Source organism: Cibotium barometz, chromosome 41, assembly GCF_041138505.1.
Source record: "Cibotium barometz isolate CiBa-2024 chromosome 41, ASM4113850v1, whole genome shotgun sequence".
Classification (NCBI taxonomy): domain Eukaryota; kingdom Viridiplantae; phylum Streptophyta; class Polypodiopsida; order Cyatheales; family Cibotiaceae; genus Cibotium; species Cibotium barometz.
Window position 1 is genome coordinate 46,086,479 of NC_141086.1, and position 24,292 is coordinate 46,110,770.

General features: G+C 43.0%; 1 protein-coding gene across 1 annotated transcript in view; it reads left to right on the top strand.

Moving 5' to 3' along the window:
* The window catches only part of LOC147615003 (DEAD-box ATP-dependent RNA helicase 20-like), a 43,284-nt gene extending 22,252 nt beyond the window's left edge, over window positions 1-21,032 (top strand). The window contains exons 6-11 of the mRNA XM_086780285.1: window positions 9,575-9,729; window positions 9,843-9,935; window positions 19,819-19,904; window positions 20,004-20,230; window positions 20,326-20,553; window positions 20,641-21,032. Of these exons, the coding sequence (XP_086636411.1) occupies window positions 9,575-9,729; window positions 9,843-9,935; window positions 19,819-19,904; window positions 20,004-20,230; window positions 20,326-20,553; window positions 20,641-20,762 (911 nt within the window). The 3' untranslated portion in view covers window positions 20,763-21,032. The remainder of the gene's footprint in view (window positions 1-9,574; window positions 9,730-9,842; window positions 9,936-19,818; window positions 19,905-20,003; window positions 20,231-20,325; window positions 20,554-20,640) is intronic.
* Window positions 21,033-24,292: the final 3,260 nt, after the last annotated feature.

Genomic DNA, 24,292 nt, shown 5'->3' on the forward strand with positions numbered 1-24,292 from the left:
GTAGGCGCCTCCGATGCCGAGCAATAATGCCTTTGATCTGGTGATGGTGAGGATGCCGTGGTCGGGATCTTGGTGGGCGTGGTCGACGAGCACGACATAAGATAATTGCTCTATCAGTGGTGACTCCCTGGGAGTGTGGTCGGTGCCTTGATGGCCCAATGGAGGAGGTATCAAGAGGTGTGGGGATTGGGTTGTTGGTGTTGGTGCCGAAGAAATTTGTCAGGCTCCTTTGTCTAGGTACATCATGGCTTGGCCTCCTGTCTGCCAAGAGGGTCTCTCTGTGTCTCCTGAGCTCAAGTAGAAACAATCCCAGGCATCTCTAATCCTCAAACTCCATGATCCTGCGTAATGGCCCAAAACTCTCTCGGAAGAGGCAGTGATATCGCCCTCGGATCTCATAATAGACTGTACATCGACAAATGTAGTGTTTCTCTGTCTCTACCTCCTGGTAGCATAGCTGATAAATGCGGTCATCCACGATCTGATGCACATATCGCCCTATCTCAATCTGCAGTTGGTGTGATGAGGTCCGGATCTATCCAATGGCACAACGTATCCCATGTGATAGGTATACATCCATGTACGCCGGGCGGGTGATAAAATCATCCGGTGAGAGGTGTAGAAAATGGCTCTTGTAATGAGCCATTTTCGTGTCGAAGGCTCAAGGGGGCTAGTCCATGTCCTCTCTGTGTCCAATCTGATGTTATCCATCCTGATCACGCGGTTTTGCTCTGAGCGGGTGAGATCCAAAAATGGACAATCGAGACTGTACTGAAAGGGTGATAGTATCTCTATCCGCAAACCATGTAGGTCAAACCATGATCTCACTTAAGTGTACCAACAATGAGTATCTCCATCCTCTGCCAACTATATGGATGAGGTCAATGCCAATCGAGAGTACATCTGTTGAGGGAGCTCCCATAGTCGTTGTAAAAAGGTAACTTGGAATAGGGCCTTGGCTACTACTGGTGGGGCACCCAGCTCAACTCGCATAATCTCATGTGGTATTGACGTACTCTATCGGCTCTCCTCGGAAAGTGAAGTGAGGCTTTGATTTTGTCACCCATGCTTGTGTGGTGTTAAACACCATACATAACCTTGGTTTTTCCAAGGTTCACTGTCAGATCTCTATCCGCACAAAAAGCATGTAATGCATCCAGGTGTCTTTGTAATCCCTCCGGAGAGTCTGAGATTAGAACAATATTATCAGCATATAACAAGATGGGTATCAACACCCTTGCTAGGCATGCCTCTGTGTCAAATCCCCATCGGATCTCCTCGTGATCGTTCTTGGTACGATACTCGAATCCTGCAAACAAACAAACAAACAAACAACAAGGGGGTGCAGGCCTGACTCACCTCCCAACCATGACAGCCGTGGGCAAGCCCACAGTCTTGGTTGTCCCCATCGAGCCACGAGCTGAGCTAACTAGGTTGACGTACCAACCAATCTCCTCCTCCCGACGTCCCATACCGCCACGAAGGTGTCCTCGTGGGCCTCGAGATTGCTGCTGGCCTCGGCTGCGCAAAGCAGGTGCACGTCTCCACTAGATCTAGGCTCCAAGACCATAGAGCTCTCACAAACTCGCGAGACTCTATATCTCCCAATAACTAACCTTGGTCACCCTTTTATAGGCTCTTGGCCGGTCATCGGGCGTCCACACTTGGGCGTCCGTCCGTCCATACTTGGGTGCTCGCTCGTTAGTATATCCCTAACTCAGCTCGTCAATTAGCCTGCCTAGCTCCAAGCTTTCCCAAGTCTCGAAACTAGTCTTGCGTGTGTGTAGCACACGGTAGATACACACTGTGCACATGACATACTTCCCTTCCTCTAGGAGCTCACTCCTGAGCTCACGAAAAAGCCAGGGTAATCTCTTTGAAGAGTAGTTAATGTCTCCCATGTAGCGTCCTCCTCAACACGATCCTTCCACTTGATCTTGTATTCCGTGATAAGCGTATTATGTAATCTTCTTTCACGAAATCCAAGAATCTTTTCAGATTCATGCGGAACAAATGTCATGTCCTCGACATCTATAATTTCTTGAGGAGTAACTAATTGATCTGTTCCACCCAGTACTTCCTTAAGTCTACTGACATGAAATACATGATGAACTTTCACATGAGAAGGCAAATCCAATTCATATGCAACGGAATCAATCCGTCGTGTAATACGAAATGGTCCACAGTATCTAGGGGATAATTTCGGAGATTGACTTGTCTGTAAAGTCTCGGAATCTTTCAGAACTCGTAAATACACCATCGTTCTTTCAGAGAACTCTTTGGGTGAACGATATCTATTAGAATAAAATTTGTCTCGGTGTTGAGCACTTCTAATAGATTCCTTCGCAACTTGTAACATTTCTTGTATATCTTGCAAAAAATTACGTGTTGCATCATGCTGAAGTTCTGAGAATCCTACTGTAACAGGTGATCTAGGTTGAAAACCATACATAAGCATGAAAGGACTAAAACTTGTACTCGTATGCTTCGTACTATTATATGCAAATTCTAACATAGGAAGATAATCCTCCCATGAACTCTGTCTTTTGGATACATATGCTCGAAGCATATCCTCCAAAATGTGATTCACTCTTTCAGTCTGGCCATCTGATTGAGGATGATCAGAGGAACTCAAATTCAAAGTTATTTCCAACTTCTCAAAAACAAGTTTTCAAAAATCACTCGTAAACTTAGAGTTCCTATCATTGACTATGTCTTGCGGTAACCCGTACAGTCTAAACAATTGCTCGATAAACTGTCGTGCTAATTGCGTAGCTGTAATAGTCTTTCGGGTCGATAAAAATCTAGTCATTTTTGTCAAGCGATCTACCACAACCTAAATAGAATCGTGGCCTTGATGTGTTCTTGGCAATCCGGTAATAAAATCCATGGAAATACTTTTCCATTTATTACCTGGGATTTGCAAAGGATGCAACAACCTAGCTTGTCTAAAGCGTTCAGCTTTATTTGCCTGACAAATTTGACACTTGAGAACATAATCTTCTACATACTCTTTCATCTTTGGCCAATAAAAAGTGTGTTTCACTAACGATAGTGTCTTGTGTATCCCAAGGTGTCCAGCAGAAGGGGCGTCGTGACACTCCTTAAGAAACTTGGACCTAATGTCTGGGATCTGTGGTACATAAATTTTGTCATTACGGAATAGTAAACCATTCCGAATCATCCATTGGCCTCTTGTAGCCTGAATGGTAGACTGCTCAGTCATTGAGTCTTGGTCAATCAATGAGCTTTCACCGTCTTGGATCTTTTGCTAAAATGGACCAAAATAACTATCAGTCCTGCAAAGCCTTATCAATGATTGAAATAAGTCAGTAGAAATCTCGGTGAACGACAAAGTATTCACCTCTCGAATTTGACTAAGCGCATTTGCAACACTATTCATGGACCCTTTCCGATAACGGATCTCAAAATCAAAATCTTGCATTAACTCCATCCAACGAGCTTTCCTTTCTCTCAAATCATCCGTATACTTGATTGATAGTCAATACCACAAACTTGGAACCATATAAATAATGTCTCCAAACCTTGAGAGTATGAATCACAGCAAAAAGCTCCTTCTTAAGGGTTGGCCAATGAGATTGAGTGTTGTCTAGCTTTTTACTTTCAAAAGTAACCGTCCTATCATCTTGAAATAAAGCAGTCTCGATAGCATAGTCACTGGCATCAGTTTCAAGAACATAAGGTCGACTAGGATCAGGTAATGCTAAGATAGGTGCTTCCTTGACTTTATCTTTCAAAAGTCTGAAGGCCATATCCAAATCGTTATTCCAAGTGATAGGTTGATTTGACTTACGTCTACGACCTTTCAATAAGTCGGTCATCGGTAGTGTGAGTTGAGAGTACTCTCGCACAGATTTTCGAAGAAAAACTACAAAACCGAGAAAAGAACGAAGTTGTTTCATTGTTCGTGGTATAGGCCAGTCCAGAATCTTTTGAACTCGGTCATAGTCAATGCTCAGTCCATCTCGAGTGATCTCGTGTCCTAAGTAAATGATATCGGTCATAAAGAACTCACATTTACTTAACTTAGCATATAGTCGATTCTGTCTTAAAATAGATAAGACAATCGTGAGGTGTTTAACATAATCCTCAAGAGTACGGCTATATATCAAAATATCATCCAGGAACACCACCACAAATTTTTTCAAATGTTCACGAAAAAGATCGTTCATCATTTGTTGGAAAGTGGCTGGAGCATTGGTTAACCCAAAAGGTAATACGAGAAACTCGTAATGGCTATACCTAGTCCGAAAGGCAGTTATTTCGACATGCCTTCCATGAATACGTATCTGGTGATAGCCAGTACGTAAATCTATCTTCGTGAAATATTTCGCTTCTACTAACCGATCAATCAGGTCAGCTGATCGAGGGAGAGGATAACGGTTCTTAATGGTCAGCTTGTTCAATCTCTTGTAATCTATACACATTCTCCAGGTATTGTCCTTCTTTCTCCTAAGCAACACAGGTGCACCCCAAGGTGATTTACTTGGACGGATCTGGCCCATCCTTAAATAATCTTCGAGTTGTTTAGCCAACTCATCTTCCTTGGTTTGGCTCATCCTGTAAGGTGGAATACTGACAGGATGAGCACCAGGCATCAAGTCAATACGATGATCTACTGTCCGTTTAAGTGGTAAACCCGATGGTAGTTCCTTAGGAAATACGTCTTGAAACGAATCAAGTATCTTCTGTTTTCAAACACACTTAATTCATTGACATCCATGGAAGGTACGAGAAATGAAGAAAGTGGAATCAATACACAATGGAAAGCGGTATACAAAGAAGAATCCATTATATTTTCAAAATCAATTGTATTTACAAGAGGTCCCTGAGAGGGATGTATACAATCACCTAAAATACTATATTGGGTGTCCTTATGCTGAAAAGAAAAAATATGACTAGACCAATCTATCTAGACTTGAAGAGTCTTAAACCACTCAATCTCTAATAACAAGTCTACATTCTCTAGGTGCATAACATAGCATTCCAGAGTATCTTTGTAGTCGTGAATCTGGATTGGAAGCATCTCGACCTTTCAATCCCATACTTGTCTTTCCGCAGGTAGGCGTATCTCATAGGTATGATCGTTGAGTGTCGTATCAAGACTCAATTTCTGCACAAGTTTGTAGTTAACAAAGTTGTGTGAGCTGCCAGGGTCTAGAAGAATGTGAATCTTATGGCCATTCACTTCTCCATAAACTCGGAGAAGATCATGCAAGCCAAATACTTTAGAATTGAACAGACAATCAGAACAAGTACCAGGGCGAGAAAGTACAGTAATTGACATACCTGTCAAAGACAACTGATTAGTTGCCTTTGGCTTGGGTCCTGCGTTTGTCTTGGCACCCTTTTGCTTTGGGCACTCATTACGCTTGTGTCCTTTTTCTCCGCAGATAAAACAACGTTCTTCCTTCTTAAGCTTTAAAGTCTTAAGGAGTCGTTTCTTCTTCGGTGGTGTCGAACTTGAATTCTTTGAAGGTTGGTCCGAAGACTTTCCTTCAGTCGTGTTAGCCATAGGTGCGGAGAACTTTCGTTTATGCTTGTTCCCCTGCTCAGTAACGGGTTTCGACTTGGAAGAGACCATTGTATCATCATAGATATGAGCTGAATGAATGGCCTCGTGCAATGTTTTGCATTTGCTATTTTTAACCTGTAAACGGTAGGAGTCTGGTAAATCAGTTACGAAGAATCCCAAAAGAGTAGTGGGATTGTAATATGCGGAAACTTCGCTTGTGTCGAACTTGAATTCTTTGAAGGTTGGTCCGAAGACTTTCCTTCAGTCGTGTTAGCCATAGGTGCGGAGAACTTTCGTTTATGCTTGTTTCCCTGCTCGGTAATGGGTTTCGACTTGGAAGAGACCATTGTATCATCATAGATACGAGCTGAATGAATGGCCTCGTCTAATGTTTTGTATTTGTTATTTTTAACTTGTAAACGGTATGAGTCTGGTAAACTAGCTACGAAGAACCCCAAAAGAGTAGTGGGATTTTGTAATATGCGGAAACTTCGGAGAAGGATCGATACTTCAAAACTCAAAAATCAGCACTCTTGTCGCGATGGAAATTAACGCACAAATTGAAAGGAGATGTGCAGAAAATTGAGAGAGAAGGGTGGGTCCCAATTACCCTCCGTAGGGTCCCCACCACGGATGGTGTATTTGCTTTATTAGAATGATGTAAATCTGAAAACAAATACAGAAAATCTTGACCTTTTCTTGGCTGGGAAATCCGTGCCCTTGACCTTCAGAAGTCCACCCCTTTGCTTAGCAATCTCCTTGGCTTGTCTGGCCCTTGATTGGCTTGAGCTCTTGGTGAAAACTGAGATGAATGATGGGATTGTGGACCTCTCCTATTTATACTACTCTTCAGGGGCAGTCGGCCAGCATCATATTCCCACGACTGAGTATTTTCAGCATTAAATGCTCAAATAAATCCCAAGTCACTCTGGCATGTGTTGCGGGAACCATGGTAAAGCGTGGGCCAGTGAACACCAAGGTAGACATAGGATGAGACAATCTCCATAGGATCCCCTCTATATGTGAAGCTCAATCTAGATGTGAAGACCATTACCTTGGTTTTACCAAGGTTAGCAGAGAGGTCCCGCTGAGTGCAGAAGTCATGTAAAGCATCCAACTGTCTCCAAAGCCCTTCGGCCGAGTTTGAGAGGAGGACGATGTCATCTGCATAAAGTAGTCTGGGGATCAATATGCCTGCAAGTGTGGGACCAGCCTTGCCTAATCCATCAATGAAGCTCGAGATCTCATCAATGTAGAGGCCGAAAAGAGTGGGTGATAGAGGACAGCCGTGTTTCACCCCAATAGTGCTATTAATCTCTTGTGATGTACCTTCTGGACTCGTGACTTATAGAGGGCGATGATGCTCCAAACCATGTCAGGTGGGACTCCGATCTCCTGTAGACGGTGTAGGAGGCGAGCTTAGGATACAGTATCAAAAGCTTTGCGGAAATCCTCAAAGCAGGAGTAAATCCTATGATGTCGTGCTCTACCCTCCTCGACGATGGCACAACATTGCATGAGAGAGAGAGGGAGAGGGAGAGGAGAGGAGAGGGTCGGTTCTCAGCCAACACATTGCATAAGATCTCCTTGACCTGTTTGTATTGTGTAGAGAAGCTTTGTGGACATCTCCATCTCTCTTTATATATAAATAAATAAATAAATGTATATACCCTTTGCAAACAGAGAAGTCATGTAGGGCATCCATGTGCTTTTGTAGTCCCTCTTGTGAGTTTGCAATAAGCACTAATATAAGAGAATAGGCATAAGTATGCTTGTTAGGGAGGCCCCTGCACCTCTCGCTCTGTCAACAATAAAGTTTGAGATCTTGTCAATATATAGCCCGAAGAGGGTGGGTGATAGCGGGCACCCTTGTTTCAGCCCAAATTAGTACTAGACATCTCGTTTGAGAGTCTTCCAGGGCATCTCTCCCTCCCAACCACTAACTCATATAAGGAAAGCAATTTGTTCCCAATCATGTTTGATGGAACTCCAAGGATCTGTAGGTGCTGTAGTAGATGATCACGTGGCACTGAATCAAAAGGCTTTGCGAAAATCCACAGAGCAATAGTAGAGGCGTCGGCCATCAGCCTTGGCGTGCTCAATGAGGCTCTTGAGTGTGAAGATGTGAGGGTGGAGAAGGTTTTGAATCCTACTTTGCCTTGTGCTCTATGACCGTCTTTCTATGCCGATGAGTTGAGCCGTGCCTCCAACACGGATCCACATAGCTTGGCCAAGGTATGCCCGATCATGATGGTCCTGTAGTTATTGGGCTCCATAGTGTTGGCAAGTCTTTGTCCTCCAAATGCGACGTGCCTTCTTAATGCCATATGATGCATCATATCCTTTACCCTAGTATATAGTCTAAAAACGCTCTAGGGTCTCCCCTATTCCCCAACCTTATGGTTGGAAACACGAGATTGGGGAAAGGGGCCACTCTCGGTCGGTAGTGGCTGCATTCTTGCTCGCATATGCCTAGTATCCACATCTTACGCTTTTGAGATGGTAGCAGAACTTGGCACTGGTTTTGATTTTGCTCGTCGTTAGCATCATGTTTGTGGGCAACTACTCCCACCTTGGTGGACTAGCCGTAATCGTGATGGTCCTTAGGTTGTTGCCGTTTGAAAAGCCTACCGTCGGGGTGCAACACCAGTTGGAGATTAGTGTGTGTAGGCTTTTGTCGTGGTCTGATCTGCATGGAGCTGGTAATGAATGAAGGGGGGTGTTGGCGAGTCTTTTTCCTCCAGCTGCCACATGTTTGCATAATCCCATACGATGTTGCATCATATCCTTCACCCTAGTATATAGGGTAAAAACACAGGCCTCCCCTATATTCCCAACCACATGGTTGGGAATATACGGGATTGGGGAAGAGAGGGCCTTTTGGCCGGCAGCATTCTTGCTTGCGTGTGCGTAGGAATGACATCCTGTGCTTTTGACGATAGTGTCCCCAACTTTGTGTATGGTGAGAAGATGTGTGATGACCAGGTGTGGGGAAAGCCTTTCATTACAGTGCCCTGTGTAAATGTAAGCCAAGAGGGGTGCTAGGGTGTTGGCTGCATGTGATGATGGGTGCTCATGATCCTGGGAACGGCTGTTTTGGAGTTTCTGGTTGAGGTGAAGAAAGTGGATGTAGTGGGGCGAGGTTCGGGTGGTGTGGGAATGGAGGCTGATTGGGAATGTGGTAAAGTGAGTGTGCATAAGTGTGCATGATGTGGGGATTTGTGATCTGTGCGTGTGGACGTCACTCCCTCAACCTATGCCAGGCCTCCTCGGAGTTGCTGCTAAAGAAGAGTTGGTATATCTCCTGGTATTGCTTTATCACATATGCTCGTTTCTTGTTGCGAGTGAGCAGTTAATTCTTTGAGCATTATGCACGCTCTAGGATTTGGCCAGTTGCTCTCTCGTTATACCAACCATTCTGGGGTGTGGTACCCATCAGATGCTTAGCATTGGAGCGGGGGCTGCAGAATATATGGTGTCGTTGAGTTGGGAGGTGAGGATGGCATGGGAACTATAGTGGGTCCATATATCTACCAAACCACGATCAACGTTGTTGGCATATATGTGGTCACATTTGTGTTTGAAGTGGATTTTGGTATGGTGGGAGGTTGGTGGGGGTGGCGGTAGTGGGCTGGGTGGTGGGTGGTGGGTGGTGGGTGTACAGGCAATGGAGAAGGAGAGGTAGGTGTGGTCAGTGTCAATAGGGCCTTTGGGGATAGTGAACTTGGAGATGAGTGAAGCCCCATAATATAATCCACCGTGCTTGATCCTCCACTATATGGAAAGCTTGTGAGTCTGTTGGGGGGAGAGAGAGAGAGAGAGAGAGAGAGAGAGAGAGAGAGAGAGAGAAAGAAAGATATAGTAAGCGTCTGCTTAAGAACCAATGGGCCTATGAGACGAAAGTGATACAGTAACGTCCATGGTATATCCCAATGGGGTGATACAAAACTGTCCATGGAAGAGAGAGAGAGAGAGAGAGAGAGAGAGAGAGAGAGAGAGAGAGATGGCTTAAATAGTCCATGCCTTGTTTCTTCACAGGAGTGGAGATAGTGATTGCCACACCAGGCCGTTTGATTGATATGCTAGAAGGTAAACAAACAAATTTACTCAGGGTTACGTACCTTGTTCTGGATGAAGCTGACCGAATGTTAGACATGGGTTTTGAACCTCAAATCAGGAAGATTGTTTCTCAGGTAACTAATGTGCATTCTAATCAAAAGTATGGGTGATTGGTATTCTTTAGGAATAGCAGCCTTATTTTGGTCCAGCTTTGTTTTGTTGGTTTGACCTCTTCATGTGAATTCAGATTCGGCCTGACAGGCAGACATTATATTGGAGTGCAACTTGGCCTAGAGAAGTGGAGGGCTTGGCTAGACAGTTTCTACACGATGCTTACAAAGTGAGTCGTATGCCATCTGATGCATTACTGTTGATTTCAGTCAAGTACAGCGATCTTTTTCTAGAAGGGTTAATCTATTTTTGCTCCTGACAATATACCAGCTAGGGAGACATCCCATAGTGTCTGTACAGCAGCCCAAAAACAATAGAATCTCAAAAATTCAGCAAATGTAGGGAAGTTTGCGTAGTATGGAATCTTTGCACATGCCTCCAAAGCAGTCTGTCAGCACAAAACCAATGCAATTTTTAATGTACGGCTGTGTGGATTCCTGCAGTATTCTCTTTTAAAAAATAAATAAATTTAAAGGTAATATAAATACAAATGGAAATCTCAAACCAAAAGGTAGGGAGATCTCAACCAATTGGGGGCACTATGCTGCCATAAAAGCCCCGTAGGAGTGGAGGAGAAGAAAAAACCATGGTTCCTTTCTCATAAATTTGTTTAATTTTATTTGCATAACTCTTGAAGATCCTTGTATACGGGCTCAGGTGGCCGAAGGAGTATGAATGATGTCACTCCATATATTGCAAATACATTGGGTGTCATAAAAAGTAATACTCTCGAAGGCCCCTTTTGCTTTTGCTCTTTCAGATATGCCTCACCATGATATTAGCAATAATCTCCCATGTGGTGTCAATACTCAATGGAGGTGGTATGTATTGTAATTGGGGGATATCTTGAAGCAAACATCTTTGAGCTATGTCCCTATGGTCAAGTATAATAGGATCAGCTACCTTGTCCTCAGTCAATCTTGCAATAGCACCCCAAGTAATATAGATAGGATCACTCCTCAATTTGCCCAAGAGTTGGGCTATAGATACCTAGATCCTCTATGGTCCTTTGCACTCCCATAAGCAATGATACATTGTCTCAAAGTAGTTGGGACAAGAGGGATCCAAGCGAAAAATGGATCTCCACTGGTTGGTAGGTAACCGACCATGTAAAAACAGCCAGAAGTAGGATATTTGGCTCTTCTTGTATGAGTGACTTTGGGTTTTTCCAAGCATGAGTAACTTGGTGTTATGCATAGTGTAGCTGAAGATAGCCACAGGTACCACAAGGCATGAGTAACCATCATTGGGGAAGGGTCAGTATACTAATACTTCCTTGAGAAACACACTACTCTCATTGGACGGATCGCAGAGCTAGGTGTGATCACCTGTACATCACATCTCTCCATTTGTCATCTAGACTAAATGGAATAGAAGGCAACACCTTGTTCCTTCTCTGGCTTTAGGAATTCCAACACTTGAAGTGACATGCTTGTCCCAGAGAAAAATAACAACCACAAGTGATGATACTCATTTAAAAACATACCAATGATCTAGTGGTTAGGTATAGCTGCATCAATTTGTGTAATCCATATTCTCCCTAAGATAATGATTGTTAATTTTTCCAGCCTGTCGCTTCAACCTTGAGCTATGTAAGCAATGGAAGTTGGAAGTTTTGCAAATGTAAATTGTGTGCGAGTTTACTTTCCTTTGTTTTTTAAAGACATATGAATTGGATTATAAGGTTGTCTCATTTCTCATCTCATTGCCAATAATTTGGTGAAACTATAGTTTAATGTATTTTAGGACCGCGTATGTTTTCAGTCGGAGTGAGCCAAACATACTTGAAGAAGCATACTTTCATACTCGTATGCGTATGCGTATGCTTCACGTATGTTAAAGACTATGATACCGGATACTTGAAGCATACTTTCATACTCGTATGCATATGCTTCACGTATGTTGAAAACTATGATACCAGATACCACAGTAATGTCTCATCACTACGATGAGAAACTCTACACTTGTCATCAAGAAATCTGACCACTAGCTCTATCTAACAACTACTACTTTTTAATGTCTGGAATAAACAAGACTATAGAAAGAGTGATTGTCCCACCATTTACAATAGTGAGAACAACCTTACCAAATCCTTTTATTGGATATGAGGAGTTGTTTGAGCATGTGATTGTTTCTCCTTGAGGAGGAGACTCAAGGGAGGAAAACAAAACACGTTGAGAAGTAATGTGCTTGCTAACACCACTACCAAAGTGCCAGACATGCTAATCTATCACTGACATGCATACATCATGGACAAAAAGGGTCATAATTGTAGTATACAATGAATTCCAATCATCCTCTCCATAGTTCGTTGATTGCTTTTTAACACTTGGTGCTCATGCATCAACCCCACAATCATGGTAGACTCTTTCTTCTTCTCCTTCTTAAACCTTTTTCTACATTCATTGATATAATGACCTAGTTTTCGACATTAGTTGCATTTTCTTTTCTTCTTATGCTTTTCACCCACCTTCTTGGCATGCTTTCCAAAAGGCTGGGAGTTGAGCTTATAGCCGCTCTGAGAAAAGACTGTCTTTATCTTTTTGAATTGCACTAAATGCTTGATCTCCCACACGCATACTAGTTCAGTTTTGTCGAGATTTTCCTTCTTGCAAAGCACTGCAATCAACTCATCATGAGCCGAAGTGTAGATACAAAACCTTGATATGAATCCGATAAAGCTATGATAATAGTAGACACCAAAGAATTGTTCGGATAGATCTCATCCAAAACATGTCAATTGCTCCTTAAGATCTTTAATCCTTTTGAGGTACTCATTCATAAAATCTTTCTCATTGATATGCTAGGACTTTAATCTCTTCCGTAAGTAGGTCAATTGTGTCTCATTACACACCTAGTAAAGAAAAACAAGCGTAGTTCAAGCATCTTTGCATTTTTACAAGCAAATATAAGAAATAATGCTCCATTTTTTTGAAAGTGTCAATAATGCATGTGCTTGTGCATCTTTGTCATCCCACTTGCCTTGTTGCATTGTGGGAGATACGGAGACGGATATCACAGTTACATTAAAACTCGTATCACCATACAAAGTACCTATACTATGTTGTGCTAGCTACACAAGGCATGTGTCTCAATGTCGATAAAAATATTTCAAAGCTCTTTGGCAACCAATACGTGGCACATCATATAAAGCCACAACGAAAAGCATCCTAAACACATCACTACCTACCATTTTTGCTTCCAAATAACTAATCTTTGATATATCTGGACTATTATATGATGAGAGAAAAACCGCCTAAAGAGAAAAAAAAGTACCACCGTCTATTATTAGTCTAGTTCCACACACCACTGTTATATAAATGGGGGTACAAAACTATTTCGTATTTTCTCATTTGTTAATCCCTCTAATTTAGGCAAGCAATTGTATCCTCCAAGGTACTGTGTTTTCAACCTATCTCATTCAAGGAGAAGTATTGCTCTAATAATGATTCGAGAGTATAATTAAGCAATTAATCACAATTATAAAAGTTCCAAGGTGTCTTCTTTTTTTAAGGCTCATGCTCAAGAGAAAGCTAAGAATAAATCAAAAGAGAATTATTAAAACCAAGACTAAATCTCATTATTACTCAAATGATGAAATGTTAGATTTTTTTGAATTACTATGCTTAGCTCTCACATGCATTTGTTCGGAGAGAAAAATTAAACATAATATTTAACCAAGGATTAGACACTACCGTTGAGAGTCTCAAGTGGTAAGACCATTCTAATGGCATCCTATATCCAATAGAGAAGTTCATGGGAGAGAACTTTCACATAGGACAGATTAAGGTGGAATATCTACTCATGAGAGTTCTCGAGAAAAATTATCATTGGGAGAGATCCTTCTCTAGCAAGAGGAGATCAAGTGTTGAATGAAAGGGATGAAAAAGCACTTAGTATAATTGCATTAGGTCTCGGTGACATGGATACATCAAAGGATGCATGGGATGAGTTAGAGAAATTGTTTGGAGCAAGGTAAAAACTCTAAAATTGTATTGAAAATCAAATTCTCTGGTCTAGATGTGACACATGATCAAGGTTTTTATACTCACCTAAATTACGTGAAAAGTTTAATGCAACTTATATCAATTGGAGCACCCATTGATGAGGACGATGCCATTGCCATCCTACAAGAACTTGCCTAATCCAAATTTTGAATGAGCTACTGCTATCCTTTGAGAAAAGGAAAGAAAGACAACGAATGTATCAAATCAAGCTTACTTTAACAAGGAAACTTACAAAGAACTGTCAAGAACAAAATAAAACGCAACTACTGAGAGAATGATGCTACTTTAAAAAAGAAAGCACAAACGAGCTAACTCTGTAGATAAAGAAGAGACAAATGAGATAGCCTTTGATTCGATAGAAGAGGCTAACATTGTTCATGAAGATTGGACTTTCTAAAGCACAAGGAAGGATCAACCACCTAGAAAATGATGGTACTTTAAGAAAGAAAGCACAAACGAGCTAACTTTGTAGATGAAGAAGAGACGGATGAGATAGCCTTTGGTTCGATAGAAGAGGCTAACATTGTTCATGAAGATTGGACTTTCTAAAGCATAAGGATCATGTGGAAATCCCTACTTACTTTGTGTAATCCCTTGTTCTTACTTTGTGTATAACATCACTCAAAGTTCAGTAGTGAAAATCTATGTAACAAAGTAGGTTAAATCCATTACTAGAGTTGGCCTACTCAGGTATTGCTGGTTGACATGATTTTTTGCAGCCGACTAGGAGTGCTGTTCGTCGAGTACCTCTAGGTGGCTGTCAGCTGTCTCTACAACAGGCCGACCCCTTGTAGGGGCCATATAAAATGGCCCCTTGGTCCCCTCTCATTGTATTCGGGTTTTTGGGTTTTCTTGTGTATAGAGTTCCACCTCTCTCTCTCTCTCTCTCTCTCTCTCTCTATTTGTTGTGTTTTTTTTGCAGTGCACTTGCTCTTGTGTTTTCAGATCTTGTCTTCATCTCTGTTGCATATTTTGACGTGGTATCAGAGCTCTAGGCTCTTGGAAGATCTTGGGAATTGCGTGAGCAAGAGGGGGGTTGTTTTGTTGCTGATTGGTGGATTGATTTGGATCGTTCGGGAAGAGAAGAAGCAAGAGGAAGGCAGGCTGATTTGTTGAACAGCCACTTACAGGTTTAAGTTCTTTATTTTTTCCACCCACCTACCCTTTTCAATTACATCCCCGCAATGGCAGATTTACTTGAGATGGTTGAGAAGCATGTGAAGATGCCGACACTCCTCATGTTCCCAGTGGATCGTTAATTGGACGGGAACAACTACGGAATATGGAAGGTAATGATGGAATCTATTTTGGAGTCTTACGATCTTGTTGATTTCATTGTTGTTGGGGTTTCACAGTCGGAGTTAGAGGAAGGCGAGTTACCCTCGATTCGAAAGGAACGTGAGGCACATGCACAATAATGGGATTGTGTCAATGCCAGAGTCTGTTCTTTCACGGTCGGAGTTAGAGGAAGGGGAGTTACCCTCGATTCGAAAGGAACGTGAGGCACATGCACAATAATGGGATTGTGTCAATGCCAGAGTCTGTTCTTTCATTTTTCTCAACTGCACACCGCAGGTAATATCAATCATATCAAGCATATGACGTTGGCCAGAGGTATATGGCAGCATTTGCCTTCTCTTTACAACAGGGTATTGTCCATGAAGAGGATTTTCTTGGAAGTGCAGATGCGGGTGATGATTCCTACAAAGTCGTTGACGATGCGGGAGCACATCAACAAGCTGCAGTCTCTTCAGTAGGAAGTCCTCCAAGTTGGGAATGAGATATCATCGGAGGATATGGCCATAATGTTGTTGTCACATTTGTCCTCTCAGTACTCAGCATTTTACTCTTCTTTGATCACCAGTGATAGGCTCAACACCATCACATGGGAGGAGCTTGTGTCCATGGTCTTGGACCAAGAGGAAAGATTTACGAATCCTCCACAGGGTAGAGGTTCGGAGGCCTTAATTGGCCAAAATGGTCGAAAGGCCGTAACAACAATGACAAAGGGAAGTCTTCATTGGAGAAGTCCGTTGAGAAGAAGTCCGATGCAAACCGCGAAAACTGAAGGCAAAGAGGACGTGGAATGATTGTGGCGAGAGGCCACTATTGGAGGTAGTGTTCTAAGTGGAGCACCGAGAAGGGTGCAGAATCCCAGCAGCAACAGTGAAGACTCTAGCTTTTGTGCACTTGGAGGTGATGGATATCGATGTTTCATTTTCTTCGTGCAGGGAGGAGGTTGGAGGACTCTCTGCTACGGATACTTGGGAGTGGGCACATGACTCCTTTCCGTTCGGCTTTACAGGATCTTTGCAGGTATTTTGGTCACATTCTTATTGGGAATACATCCAGTATCCAGTTCACAATAAGGGCAAGTTGGAGATAGTTTCCGATGGCAGAGGGGGGAAGCATTCCTCCCAGGTGTTGTATGTTTCATCACTTGGTTTTTATCTGTTGTCAATGCATCAGGTTTGCAAGACTGGCATACGGGTGGAGTTTGATGAGCATTTTGTTGCTCTCCGGGACAAAGCAACAGGCTAGGTAGTTTGGGAAGACGGAGTGGAGAATGGAGTTTATAAACTTTTAGCACTCTCTCCCAGGTTCTCAGTTTTGTGATGAGTGGCAATCTGGTAATGGCCACTTAAGTGTGGATACGTTGCAGGTGCAGGCTTTCTTGGACCAGATGGTGGATGGCTTGTCAGATGGCAGGAACTTTCCAGTACTGATGTTGGTAGTTCTTGTGTTCGTCAATCAGAGGAAACTTTACAGGTAACCTATGCTCTGATGTCTCGTAGCATTCGAGACAAAAACACTCTTGTAGATGAGGAATTTTTTTTCACGAGGATCTATTGGAAGGCCAGGTAGGTGGCAGTTGATTTCTTGTAGGCTTTGTGGTTTCGGATTCAGAGGGGGTTGGTTATAGGTTTTCGAAGGCCTTGAGTGGTCTTCAACAGGTTTCCAAGACTTGGCATCTCACCGTAATAGGTGTTGATCCTTGTGAGCAGTATGATGCCTCCTTGACTCGGAAGCAGAACGGTTCATTGATTTGGTTGATGCATACCAGATTGGACGAGAGCTTCTTGATGAGGCTGTTGAGCTCATGTTTGCAGAGGACTCTTTGGGAGGCAGGACTGCGTATCTTGTGGTCTTTTGTGGTCTTTGCAGCATGCGAAGGATCTTGGACTCTTTTACATAGCAAGGGGATTGGTGGATAGAGTCAGATTCTACGGATGGAGTGACTCAGATTGGGGAGGAGAGCTAAACACACGAGGACCTTGACATCAGGCTACAGTTTTTTCCGTGGCTCAAGAGCAGTTTTATGGAACATTAAGAGGCAGCCATCTAATGTCTTGTCGTCGACAGAGGCAAAGTACCAGGCTTCTTGTGCTGTTGCTTACGAGGTGGTAAGGTTGTAGAGGTTACTTGGCAGGATTGGGTTTTCATTGGAGGAACCCATGGATTTTTTGCACTCGATTAGGTGCGTTGTTGGTTGGGTACCTCCAGGTGGTTGTTTGGTTGTCTCTACAGCAAGCCGACCCCTTGTAGGGGCCATATAAAATGGCCCCTTAGTCCCCACTCATTGTATTTGGGTTTTCTTGTGTATATTACTGTGGTTTTTTTGCAGTGCACTTGCTCGTGTTTTCAGACAAGAAACTCCCAGAGTTAAGCGGTAAAAATCTATGTGACAAAGCAGATTAAATCCATTATAACACTTGAGGGGGTTTCCACCATGTGCAACATGGACTCTATATGCTTTCTTTTCTTACCACGGGTCTTATCCACCTCATCCCTAATGACACAAAATGGATTCCTCCAAAGAAGCATCTTTGATAATAGTTTTCCTTTTGGGAGGCGATAGAGTGGACCAAGACAAGAAAACTCCCAGAGTTAAGTGGTGAAAATCTATGTAACAAAGTAGGCTAAATCCATTACTAGAGAGTTAAGGGAGTTTCCACCATGTGCAACACGGACTCTATGTCTCCTTTTATTACCACAGGTCTTATCCACCTCATCCCTAATGATGGTGATGAGACTAATGTTGCCCAATGGAGTCACGTTGCTTGGGATTGCATACGAAATGTCAAAGTCACACAGCAGCAGCACGCACACCACCCTAGGGCATTGAGCAACGTCGGTTGGGATCCCATCTCCCAACCGTTGCTCCCTCTAAAAACTCAATCGGAGGAGATATCTATGACAAGGTGCACTTGCATATATGGGATAATTGACCACAACTTCTAGTCATGCGATAGCTCGAGAGTAGTTACGAGAATTGCCACCTCCAACACCCTCCTTCAATTCGAGCACCTCGATCAAACAGAGGTTAGGATTGCCCAGGACGACACATGCTTAGCTCTGATACCATGACAAAGTCACGCAGCAGCAGCACACAAACCACCATATAGCACCGAGCAACGTCGATGGTTGGGCTCCCAACTGTTGCCCCCCTCCCAAAAACCCGTCCAAAGAAGATATCTATAACAAGGTGCCACCACAACCTATATATGACTCTTCAACTTCCCATGCTCTTGCATATGGGATAATCTACCACAACTTCTAGTCATGTGATAACCCGAGAGTAGCTACGAGAATTGTGAGTAGCTACCCTTTGTGACTTGTTTGCGTGTTGTTGGTTGTCTTGCTTATGCATTTTTGCTTGAGCAACAATACAATAAGGTGGATGATAAGGCTGTAAAATGTATTTTTGTGGGATACAACTCAGAAAGTAAAGGATATAGACTCTATCATCCAGCCACAAAGCGAATTTTGGTGAGTAGAGATGTTGTCTTTGTTGGGGGAACTCAGTTTAGTTTAGCCCCTGCTTTTATGGAAAAGACAGCAAAATGTATGCTCACACGACATGTTTGATGCACTCTTACCTTTCTACAATGCCGGGTAGCCATATGTGGAGCAAACGAATGCTCAAAAAGGTGCTGCAAATCAACCTAAGCTGATTGAAAATCAGCTTGAATTTCAGCCCAGTGTCCTTTGCCCACTCCAAGATGGATTGATCTGCCAGGTCCGGTTATCATGGACCTCAATGAGATGAAGGGGGGCTTTGATGTCCTTGGTAGTGGTGACCAATTGACACTGGAGGAGGGTGAAGGGTGATCAAAGGTGCCCACCAACACACAATGATGGAAACATCTCTCTTCTCTAGGCCTACCCCCAAGGGTTTGTGCATAGGCAAGGAAAGTTTACCAACCCTTCATCGACCATCAAGGAACCAATGTTCAACTTGGTCAGTTGCATTTTTTATGCGGTTTCTTCTCTCAATTTCCTCCTGCTTGAGATGTGATCTTTAACTATTTTCTTCTCTCATTAGCTTTCCCGTCTATTTTGGCTTTTTGATGCAAAAAAGCTCTCATAGCTTTTTGCAAAACAACCTACATAACTCCGACCATCATCACAAGAATTGAGAATTACCGTGGCATATGACTTGCACTGCACTATGCAAGACCGACTCAAAAGCCAATTGATATGACCTTGTGGTTTACGTCCATCTAGAGTTGCAAACCAACACACACAAACAGAGAAGACATTTAAAGTAGTTTGACACAAGTTCACGTCCATCTAGAGTTGCAAACCAACACACACAAACAGAGAAGACATTTAAAGTAGTTTGACAAAGTCACTAACCCAACATTAGGCTCAAAAGCTCCAGGCCAATCTCGAGCATGGGCAGATCACATCTAGCACTTGAGTGCCAGACCTTCAGGCACCAGAGCCAATAGACAACCTTTCTTGTGAGCAGCCTTAGAGCATGTAACCAGCGATTTGTTGAGTCTCTGGGTTCAGTAACCGTCTCTACCTCTGCGTTGACCTCCTCATAGGAAAAAGGATGTGGAATGATTGTTTTATCTCATGCAAGAAGAGGGCTATACTTATCTAATTCTCATACTTGATGACTGGAAGGGGGGGGGGGGGGGGACACACGTGTGCGAGCATGCACACGTGTAAAATGGGTAAATAAAAAGAATTCAGTAAGGTAGTGAAATCCTTCAATATCTGGAATCATTGTTCTGTGTTGTTTGCCTATTGCAGGTTATTATTGGCTCACAAGATCTGAAAGCCAACCATTCAATTCAGCAGATAGTGGATGTTGTGTCTGAGCAGGAGAAATACTCAAAGTTTGTGTTTTTGCAAAGTTGTATGCCATGTGTGAGAAGCTTATCAGCACGGTTTTGTGCCTCTTTTAGGAAATAAATTATGGGTGGTTTCTTGACTAGGCTGGCAGACTTGCTGGAACATGTGATGGATGGAAGTAAAGTACTGATTTTTATGGAAACAAAGAGAGGTTGTGATCAGGTTACTAAACAACTCCGCATGGATGGATGGCCTGCTTTATCTATCCATGGTGATAAGAGTCAAGCAGAACGCGATTGGGTTCTCTCTGAATTTAGGTCTGGCAATAGTCCCATAATGACAGCCACCGATGTTGCAGCACGAGGTTTGGGTATGTGTTGTATCGCCATGCACTTGTAGGATTGCATCCTCTATTGCTGCTTTGGAAAGAACTTGTGGATTGTGAGACATTTTTCCAACATGCAGATGTTAAAGATATCAAATATGTCATCAACTATGATTTCCCTGGATCATGTGAAGACTATGTGCATCGCATTGGGAGAACTGGCCGTGCCGGTGCAAAGGGTACAGCCCACACATTCTTTACAGCAGCTAATGCAAGGCATGCAAAGGAATTGGTGGTGATTCTAAAAGAAGCAGGCCAGTCTGTAAAACCTGACTTGCAAGCCATGGTCGGATCAGGTTATGGTGGAGGTAATCTTGTTCTGCAGTCTATGACCACTTTCAGAAGCTTTGGCATTCTTTGTAATGACTTTTTGAAGTGTTATTGTTCTGCTCCAGGCTATAGTGGTGGTAGAGGTTTTGGGGGCAGAGGCTTTGGTGGTAGAGGTTTTGGTGGTGGTGGCCGAGGATCTTTTCAAAAAGGTTCAAACTCAGTACCAGTAAATGGCCCTCGGTGGTAGGGTGAAACCATGCCCCACAACTTCTGGGTGAGCAATAGCATAGCCTTTGTGCATTCGTAAGTCTATACCAGATTTACTTTATCTAATAATATTGCGCTAGTTTATGCAACTATTTATAGTTGAGCTAGATGGTACGGGGAAGGAAGATTGTTGTAATTTTTTTGTTACAAGAGAATTAACTATCCTATGAAAGGGATTGGGAATTTCAGTTTTATTTTAATTGTAATGCTAAAATTTGTAGAGCTATAGAATGACAACATTGTTTTTCCCTTTTACTAAGGGCTTGTTTATCCTTTTGGCATTCCTTTCCAACTATAATGTTGTCTTGTCAAATCATTTGGAAGAGCTTGTCAGATATGATACTGATAGGGAGATATGAATCCCACACACTGTGATGCCATATTCTTTCACCTGGCTTTTCTGGCTGTATACTATACCGAGAGATGATGGAATAATGTAAAGTGGGAGGAAACCATGTGCATGCTTGCGTAGTTTGCAAAAGGGCACCCCTGTGGAGCCTATTCTTCTTGGCCATCAGTGAAGACAATGCACCTTTTTGGGCCCCATCTTTGAAATATATTGCTAAGGACTGAAATTAACCATATGATTGCAAGAACTCCAGATTATTACATTAGCTGAAGACTGCACCATGATAAATATTCTCTGAAGATTGTTACAGTTGTCATTGTGCATTCTACTCTTAATCTGGTTGAGTACATATCGATGCCCATGCCAATGGTTTATCAAAGTGCCGTGACAATCCCCTCGTTGATTTGTGCTTGCCTTTCACCTGGTCCTGACTGTCATCCTGCCTACCATCCAGCCCCCGGCCCTTCTCTGCTTCTTCTGCCTTCCAGCCCCTCCCACTTCATTGCCTATGCCTGCAAACGGAATATTCCTATTTTGTTCAAGTTGTCCGCCCATCTTGTGATTGGCGTTATGGCTTCCTATCCTTCCTCACTCCCACAAGCTGTGAGAATTATAAATCTTTTACAAGAAGCAACCCTTTTCCCCTTGGCTCGCGTAATTATTCTTGGAGTACCGACTGGACTTTCATCCTGGGGCAGAGGATCAACCGTTACTCAGATTTCTCGCTCTGCCACAGGTGTTTTAGAAACTGTTGGCTTCCAAAAGGAGTTGCATTTGGTCAGGTCTTGGAAGTACCTGTCCTGCCAGGGCTATACAATTCATTTGATGTGTTGGCTTCCAAAAGGCGATGCATTTGGTCAAGTCTTGGAAGTACATGTCGTTCCAAGGCCATACATCCGTTTGCTTCCACAGCGGTTACTACTGTTGGCTTCCAAAAGGAGCTGCATTTGGTTAGGCCTTCAAAGTGCCCGTCCTTCCAGGGCATACATTCGTTTGCTCCCGTAGCAGTTAATATTGCCACCTCTGATGGATTACCCAAAGTTTTTGTTATTGTTCCTCACCCTTCCATCGCTGATGGTTACATCTTGTTACAGAGATCAGATGGCTCACATTTTTGACAAAGGATGGAGATTTCTGGCCAAGGAGATCAGTGTCGTATTTGTCACCACAGGGTCATCTTCCTAGACATTGTCCCAGATTCGAAGGCCGCATTAGGAGGCAATGTGGGCATGCTCATCAGATGTCTCTCCCTACAATTTTTCTTGCATTTAACACACTACATAGTAGGGACGGTGATCGCTTCCAGTCTCATTCTATACGAGAAGGATGCTCCTCATCTTCCCTGTTATATCTCGTTGTTGTGGAGGCTGTGAGCATCTTTCTTTGCTCCATTTTTGGAGTTTTTGGTTTGAGTTTGCCCTTGTGTAGGGAGGATGAGCTTTTGGACTTTGATGATATTGCTATGTTCTTCGAGGCCTCACATGTATGTTTATGTTCCTTTCGGATTGTATTGGAGTAGTTTTGCGTGGGTGCAGGGCGCTCATTAATTGTCAATTGGTTTTTGGATTAGTGACACACAAAGAGTCCTAGTTCTTAAGAGGAATCGATGAGAGTTTTTGCATGGCATTGATAGGATTCTATTATGGCGAGGAGAGTTTCTGCATGGTTGATGATAGGATTCTATTATGGCGAGGAGAGGGAAAAAAGTTATAATGATGGAATTCCATGCCAAGAGAGCGTGTGGTTATTATTGGTAGAGAGGCGGTGGACATCAGAGAGAAGATTGTATGTCATGCAGAGCGAAGAGGTGTCGTGCACAAGTGGTGTCAGAAAAGGTGGAGCACATGAACTAGAAAGTGGTGAAAGTGTGACCTTGACAGAGCAGATGCACACAAGGTAGAAATCCGATGGAGCAGCAACTTGAGCATAAAAAGCCTCTTGGGTAGATGGTTAGCTTATCTCCAGTAGGGTCCAACAGCTCACTGGCATCAAAACATTGTGCACAGGACTCCGAGGTGTTTGAACTTTCATAGATCAACAACCTTTCCATGGTGTGATGAGCACTTGCCCTTCCTTTGCAGCTAATGTGTAGCTGGAATAGAAGGAGATGGTGGAAAGAGGGGCGACAGATAGTTAAAGGGACAGAGGGCGATGGTGTTGATAGGTTATGTGGTTGGCTACCTTAAAGCCAATGTTGAACACCAAAAGAGATGGGTGAACTAGACATGCCTTGCCGAGTCCAAATGGCGATGTTATGAGAGCAACGATGAACACATAGTGAGGGCAGTACCCACAACTGTGGTAGCATGGGTTGGAAGGAAAAAATCAAGGGTGTTTTGGTAGAGGCTTGGAACAGAAAAATGGGGTACGCACTAATGTTGAAGAGAGAGTATGGCATGGCTACATGTGTCGAGGATAGAGGAAGCACATGTCGGTGAAGAGAGGTGGGGAGTGCTTTTTTGAAAAGGGAGAGGGCTATTGATGTCAAAGAGAATGTAGGGGAGCACCTATGCCGAAGATATAGTGAGCATGTTGTCTAAGAGAGAGAAAGGAAACTCATGTTGATGAGAGAGAAGGTAAACAATTCTTATCGAAGAGAGAAAAGGAGTTTTTTTGTCAAAGAGAAAAAAGACTCTTCGTGTTGAGGAGAGAGAAAAGGGAATTGGAGGGAAAGAGATACGCTTAGTTATAGAGATGATGAAGAACAATAACAATTGCTCTCATCTAGTAAATGATCGAGCCTATTGGTAGTCTCAAGGTTGCTCATTTATACAAATGGTCTATCTATCGTGAGTAGGTGTATCGTTTGGGCCATCAAACTGTGCTCGCCCCATTGAATGTGGAGCGTGATTCCTATGCAACCTACCATTGATTGTTTGCCACTATTATGGACAACTTGCCATTGATTGGCAATATTATGACATCACCCACTTGTTGATGGTGTGCAAGTGGTAGCCCTCCAAGGTAAGAGCTGGACCTAGTAAATGCCATGTAGTGCACGTAGTCAATGAAGAGGTTGGTTGTAGGTAGGTAATTCCATCAATGAATCACTAGCGTAGAGTGCCACTTGTTAATTGTCATGACAGTCGATTGGACAGCTAGCACTTGTCAATTGGACGTCGGCACTTCTTGTCAACTCGATGCTAGGCAATCTGACATCA